Genomic DNA, 7,500 nt, shown 5'->3' with positions numbered 1-7,500 from the left:
TACGTTTATATAGCGAATTCCAGTGATTAACCATGCTCAAATTTACAATGAATGTGTGTCATAACTTAAAAATATTATCAATGTATTAAAGTTGCAAAGAGCATTTTCTTATTTTTAAAAAGCCCATTGACTCAAAGGGTAAGAAGATACGATACGAATACATCGTGACAATTGTATACTGGATGTTAACCTGTTCTAGCTGGTTTGCTTAGCATCTACTAAAAATAATCTAAAAGGGAGCGGTATAGGGAATGAGATTAGCGGAAGAGTAGCGTCCCTTGATTGGACGCCACCCATAATCTGTGACGTCACCGGCGGAAAAGTTATTAGAGAGAGAACGTCATGTTGGTTGTGTTACGATCTAACCGACAATTTTCTCACTCTTATTTCTCTTGTGCATCACACAATTTAAAGAAATGTTTTGATCACAGCTATAAACAGCGCTTAGAATCTGGTGTCTCGGAGTTATAGCGCTATATAAGTTTTCAGCATTATTATTATTATTATTATTATTATTATTATTATTATTATTATTATTATTATTATTATTATTATTATTATTATTATTATTATTATTATTATTATTATAAATACTAAACACTGTGTTGAAGAGCTCACTTGTTACTTTTTTTGTTTGAGTAAGAAAATGCTATTTTTGTGCTGGGTAGGTGTGAATTTTCGGGGGAAATTAAAAAAAATAGCTGGTAAGGAGAGAGTTAAATAATAATATAGAATTTAATGTAAGCTTCAATTTATTATTCCAAAACAGATAAAATGGACGTTTCGGGTTTCCCCTTTATCAACAAAACAGGATGAATGAAACACTACAGATGTATGAGATAATGTGGTAGTGGTGTTGTTAAGATGAATAAACAAACACATTGATGTCCATATTATCTGTTTTCGTATATTAAATTGAAGCTTACATTCAATTTCACATTGTTATTTAGTTCTTCAAGCTTCGAGCAGCAACATTTACATTAAGAATCTGCTTATACATCCTGTTACCAAAATTAGGTCACGCCACCTTATGACTCAATAAGTAACCTATTCATTGGTAGTCCTTCGTCTGGAGGAGTTTGGAACAGGAACCGAGGAAGGTGTGACGTCACGACTGAAAAAAAACAACAAAACTTGAGCTTTTATATAGAGCAATATCCACTAAACGTGCTCAAAATGCTTTACAAGGGGTCCCCGACCAAGGGCAATACGTAACCTTTAGAACGAGACATGACGCCTGTTAGGCGATAATCCAATTTTTTTTCCGACAGAGCCAACGCTCTTAACGGTCAGGTATTCATTTTACACCTGATTACGATGAGAGAATGTGAGTAAAGTGCCTTTTCCAAGGACTTAACTATGTGCCGAGCGAAACTCGAACCCGGGACCTTCCGAATCAAAAGCGAGTGTCATACCACAAGACCACATAACCACAAGATATCTCTGTTCCATCCCGAGCACAGTAAAAAAAGAATAACTCATTTCATCACTGTTTTAAAAAATTTAATTCTCAGCTCCATCTTGTGACACATCGTGCAGGAAGCAATCTCGGATCTGTACTGACTCATTCGCCAGTTACGCTGGTCAGTGGTTTGCCAAATGTGACAAAGGAGGAAACTTCCTGCCTGAGCAATGTGACGACACGGGTGTGTATATCGATACGTGTAGGCAAATGAGGCCATTATGGATAAGGCCGTTTTATTAGTTACGTTTGCCACTAAATTTCGTATATTAAATATTGTATATTGTATTAAATATGTTAATATTGTATTGTTATGAATGTGTAACCAAATGACAAATTGCCACTTTTTGGGGGACAATAAAGATATATTATTATTATTATTATTATTATTATCATTAAATAATTTGAAAAAAAAACAAAATCACGCCGATTCGCTGCGGCATCGTTAAACACAGTCGCTTAGGTATTCTCTGAAGGAATAATATACTGCATACTCTGAAAAAACCCCGTATTTAAAAATTTGGCCAGAAAATTCGTCCTTCAAATATCGATCGATTTAAATAACCCTCATCTTGACAAAACTCTCAAACCTGGGACGTCGCAAAGGTAGTTACTATATTCCAATTTGGACAAAACAATGGTTTTAATCAAAAGTGCTGCTATATGCTTTGGTATTAAATTACTCACATGTTTTATGGACCCAAGTGTGGACAAAGTTGAGTTTTTCAACACTTTAAAAAAAAATCAAATATTTCAATTTTGATAAAACCTCGTCAGATTTTCTTGGTTGTTTTCATTATTTAACCGAAAAAAACTGACGAAAGCGAAGTTTTACTTAATTTTCCAAAGAAAATGTCTGTCTTCCCTTGGAATAGACAGACCCGCCAGACAAATCTTCCCCTATAATGAATAATGAATGAATTTATATAACGCCTAGATCCACAATGTGCTCAGAGGCGCTTTACAATGCAATAAAATACAACAATAAATCGATAATTTAAGCATAAAATCTATCATATTGGAATAGCATTAATCAATTTCTAATTTAATTACCACGCACTGTGCTACAAGATGAAAATTTAGGATATCTATAATATGTAGGCCTAATAGAAATGTTAAACATCAAATGATTTCCTAAGGAGATGTGTTTTAAGTTTCTTTTTAAAGTTTTCAAAAAAAAAAAAAAAGTTTTCATCCCTATGGGATGAATTTAGGGAATTTTATTTATATTTATATTTATTTCAACTCACATTATGACCTTATGATTGTACAGAAACATCTCTTTATTCTAATCGTTGTTTTTATTTCTTCAGGTGAATGTTTCTGTGTGGACCAAAGTGGCACCGTTGACGAGTCTACCAGGGTTCTGGGGAGGGCCAACTGCCCATAAAATAGAATACAGAACACTGAGAGTGATCTAAATACCACCGTAGCCTTTGCGAACTCATAGCCTGATACTAACTAAAAAAATTTGAAATTAAATAAGAGGAAGGCTACGGGAAACAAAATTAATTGTGGGTTGTAATCAATAGCTCAACCAAACAAATCATGGACTTCTTACAACCAATTTCTTTTCATTTTCATTTGATGATCGTGGTTTTCTTTTTGTGATAGATGTTGTTGGTCAGTATCAGGTCTTTAGGTTACAGAGGCGACGATAGAAATCAGATAAAAACATTTGCAAAATAATAGCTTGAAAGAAATTAATGGGGTGGTTTTACACGTACAATAATAACGGACGGTACGAAATGGGTTAAAACAAAATAAAGAATAAATTCAAACAATTCAAAATTTGTCTTAGGTTTGTTTGTTCAGTTATTTTATTTGACTTTCAAATGAAATCAAGAGGAATTCATTTTTTCAGCTTATTTGAATTGACTATTGCTTCCCGGGCTCGAGAACATGTCACATGACGAACGTTTAGCATTCCTCGATCTCCCTAGTCTCAAATACAGAAGAATAAGGGGAGACAATTCAACTCTACAAGATAATACATAATATAGATGATATAAATCTATCAATTTTGTTTACATTTTCCAAGATTACATATTCCAGAGAAGACAAATGTAAAATAAATATTCCAAGTTATCAGAACAAATTTAGACAGTTTCTATTGTTTCTACATTACAAATGTGCCTTAAAGTAATAATAATAATAATAATAATAATAATAATAATAATAATAATAATAATAATAATAATAATAATAATAATAATCTTTATTGTTCAAATAGGCAATTATTGTTCGGTTACAGCTCTTGTAATAGGCGAAACAAAGTAATTAAAATAGTGGTAATAATGATGATAATAATACTGATAGTAATGATGATGATGATGATAATAATAATAATAATAATAATAATAATAATAATAATAATAATAATAATAATAATGATAATAATAATAATAATAATAATAATAATAATAATAATAATAATAGTAGTAGTAGTAGTAGTAGTAGTAGTAGTAGTAGTAGTAGTAGTAGTAGTAGTCGTATTAGTAGTAATAATAATAATAATAATAATAATAATTATATTAATTCTAATAATAATAATCACCGTCATCATCAATAAATGAGAGCTGTTTGACTCAGGAGCAGGACGTCTCACAGGAACAGGAACCAGTACGAGTACTACACGTTCACTTATCCCAGACCTTTCGATTTTTATAACACCATACCGTCAAGAAGTAAATCCCAAAGTACGGTACTGTAACTAATGCAAAAAAAAAACAAAACAAACAACAACAACAACAACAACAACAACAACAACAACAAAAAAAAAAATAATAAAAAATCGGCTTTACGTCACTGACAATTCTAGTGTTCGAGTCAATTATCATTAAAATCCATCAGAAGGTTGTGAACATATATCTACAGGTCATGCGCACGGGTTGTGGAAAGACTATATTATATTATAGGGAATGAGAGTAGCGTCCCTTGATTGGACGTCACCCATAGTCTGTGACGTCACTGGCGGAAAAGTTATTAGAGAGAGAACGTCATGTTTGTTGTGCGCATGCGTCTCTCGTCCTCGACGAGCTTTGACTTGACTTGAGTTTTTTTTTTTATAAAACACAAAATCCACTAAACATGCTCAAAGCGCTTTACATGGGGTCCCTGACCAACAGCAATACGTAACATGTACGGGACATTACGCCTGTTAGGCGATATTACAATTTTTGTTCCGGACAGAGACAACGCTGTTAACGGCCAGGTACTCAGTTTTACACCCGAGTATGGCGAGAGCATGTGAGTAAAGAGCATTATCCAAGGACTCAACTGTGCGCCGACAGAGGCTCGAACCCAGGACCTTCCGACCCGAAAGTGAGTGTCATACCACTAGACCACAAAGCCTCACATAAATTCCTCAAATAATGTTCGAAATGTACAAGGTTTAAAGGGAGTTTTAACATACAAAATGCAAAAGCTCTTCTCTCAAATCAATCTGTAAACGCCGTCTATATTCTTCTCTTTTATCTTTCTGGACGAGTAAAGAAAATAAATAAATAAATAAATAAATAAATAAATAAATAAATGAATAAATAAATTTCCTTTATTCATCCCCAAGGGGACATTCGTCTTTAGGGTCCATTCCAAAGGAAGACTGGAATAACCCAGGCGTCAGCCGCGGTGCAGCGCCGCAAAGTGATCTAGGACTAGGGGACTTGCTCAAGGCCACCCAACAAGGCGGGTTGTAGAACTCGGTACCTTTTGGGTACGAAGCAAAACCGTACCACAGAGCCACGCTGCCCTTAGCGGGGAAGAGAAAAAAGGGACGCCGAAGACTAGATGGGTGAATAGAGTAAAGGGAGGTATGAAAGAACTGGACCTGGAGGAAGATGATGTTATGAATCGAGATGCATGGAGATGTGGCATTCATTATGGCAACCCTGAAAGGGAAGAGAGAGAGAGAGAGAGAGAGAGAGAGAGAGAGAGAGAGAGAGAGAGAGCCTAATTAAATGATACAATACGATACGCATATTTTCGTAAAATGACGTCATCTGTTTATGTGGTTCTATTAAACACACACATAGTTTTTTTTGCCTTTCATTGTTGACATTGAAAACAGAGGTTATCGTCGATGGGATTAGTGAAGTGATTTCGTCTATTCGATCAACCCATTCACGCAAAAGAAATATTTTGAGGATGTAACGGTAACAAATCAACTTTATTATTATCTTGATGTTTACTTCGTTTAGTCTATTTTGATTTTATTCTGACTTTATTTATCGTAATCTATAAAAATTATATTTGTCAATCAAGTACCTTCTAATAATTCTACAAACTGAGACAAAATGAAAAAGTCTGCATGCAAGTCGTAACTTGGGAGTTTTAAATTTGTGAGTTGATGGAATATTATTTGGGTTGTTTCCCTTAGCACGTAAGCTTCTCGTACTAAGGGGAACAACCCAAAGTATTCCTTTAACTAACCCTAAGAAAAAAAAACAACCTGGTACTACCATAAACTAGGGGACCCAAATAATTTTGGGGTTTTGGGAAGGGGGGGGGGGGACTTTAAAAAAAATAATTTTGGGGGTTTGGGAGCGGGGAAACTTTTTTGTTAAAATGCTACAATAAATTGACAAATTGAATAAATAACCGCCTGACAAAAGATCCACAGGAGAATATTAATTAAAAGGGATGCTACCCCAAGGAGCTTACGGAATTTCTACCAAAATTGTTAAATAAATGAATGGATTAGTAAAAAATGACAATCCAGATTTTTCTATCTATGTCTGATTTAGAAAATTTTCACATTCTTCTCCTTCTCCTCGCCCTCGTTCTCCTACTCCACCTCCTCCTCTTCCTCCCACTCCTCCTCCTCCTCATCATCCTCCTCCTCCTCCTCCTTCTCATCATCATCATCATCATCATCACTGTTACTTTTATTATTATTATTATTATTATTATTATTATTATTATTATTATTATTATTATTATTATTATTATTATTATTATTATTATTATTATTATTATTATTGGGAGACTTCCATAAGATACTACATCCCAAGTCTTCTTCCGATGTTCTAGAGGGGGTTTGGGAAGGGGGGGGGGACTTTAAAAAAAAAGTCTCCCCCTCCCAAACCCCCTACTAGAACAAAAATACTTGGGATGTAGTAGCTTATGGAAGGTCTCCCTTATCATTATTATTATTATTATTATTATTATTATTATTATTATTATTATTATTATTATTATTATTATTATTATTATTATTATTATTATCATTATTATTATTATTATTATTATTATTATTATTATTATTATTGTTATTATTATTATTATTATTATTATTATTATTATTATTATTATTATTATTATTATTATTATTATTATTATTAATATTATTATTATTATTATTATCATCATTATTATTGTTATTATTATTATCATCATCATCACCATCGTCATCATCACGGATTTCAAGATAACTTATTTTTGCTTACAGTAAAAAAAAAAAGTATTTCCATTTGTCAAATGTATTTAATGCCCAAAGATCAATCTACAAACCTGCTTCCAATCTAGGTGCAGGTCATTGGTCTGGTAGTCATAGGATGCATGTCCAAGAACCAAGACAGTCTTGAGTATCAATAATACTGACAGATAAGATGTGCCATTTTCCATTGTTCTTATGCAACATCCCAGCCCAAACTGCAATGACAGAATATTTCCTTCGTGGCGACACATATGTAGGGAGACCACCTACATCGAAAGTAACTACCCTGAACCAGGATCTCTCTACATATCTGAAATTTCTAGATTCAGATGAGGCCCTGAAGAACAAAAAAAAAAACAAAAAAAAAAAAACTGCAGTGCCCTCTGTACTAAAGTCACAACAAGATCTTGACACCCTCAAAACTCTGGCCCAGGACCGTGACCAGTGGAAACAATAATTAACAACATGGATGGAGAATAATGGAGTAAATCATCATAATTATCATGGCTTTTCCCGACTGGACGTGGTCTCCGCAACTGGCAACTGAAAATAAGTTCTGTCCTCCGCGACCTACCGATTCGAAAGCTAGTGTCATATCACT

General features: G+C 33.6%; 1 protein-coding gene and 1 long non-coding RNA gene across 4 annotated transcripts in view; both read left to right on the top strand.

Annotated features, from left to right (window-relative positions):
- Positions 1–3,257, top strand: part of LOC144977896 (uncharacterized) — a 39,896-nt gene extending 36,639 nt beyond the window's left edge. For all 3 annotated transcript variants that reach the window (XM_078923310.1, XM_078923312.1, XM_078923311.1), the window contains exons 4-5: positions 1,515–1,646; positions 2,776–3,257. In XM_078923310.1, coding sequence (XP_078779436.1) covers positions 1,515–1,646; positions 2,776–2,852 — 209 coding nt within the window. In that variant the 3' untranslated portion in view covers positions 2,853–3,257. The remainder of the gene's footprint in view (positions 1–1,514; positions 1,647–2,775) is intronic.
- Positions 3,258–5,518: 2,261 nt separating this feature from the next.
- The window catches only part of LOC144979075 (uncharacterized), a 13,132-nt gene continuing 11,150 nt past the window's right edge, over positions 5,519–7,500 (top strand). Inside the window, exon 1 of the long non-coding RNA XR_013646639.1 lies at positions 5,519–5,616. This is a non-coding gene — a long non-coding RNA (uncharacterized LOC144979075). The remainder of the gene's footprint in view (positions 5,617–7,500) is intronic.

Source organism: Berghia stephanieae, chromosome 8 (assembly GCF_034508935.2).
Source record: "Berghia stephanieae isolate SIO BIC M18660-M18661 chromosome 8, UCSD_Bste_1.3, whole genome shotgun sequence".
NCBI lineage: Eukaryota > Metazoa > Mollusca > Gastropoda > Nudibranchia > Aeolidiidae > Berghia > Berghia stephanieae.
The sequence above is the reverse complement of the archived record's forward strand: the minus strand, read 5'-3'. Positions and strand labels throughout refer to the sequence as shown.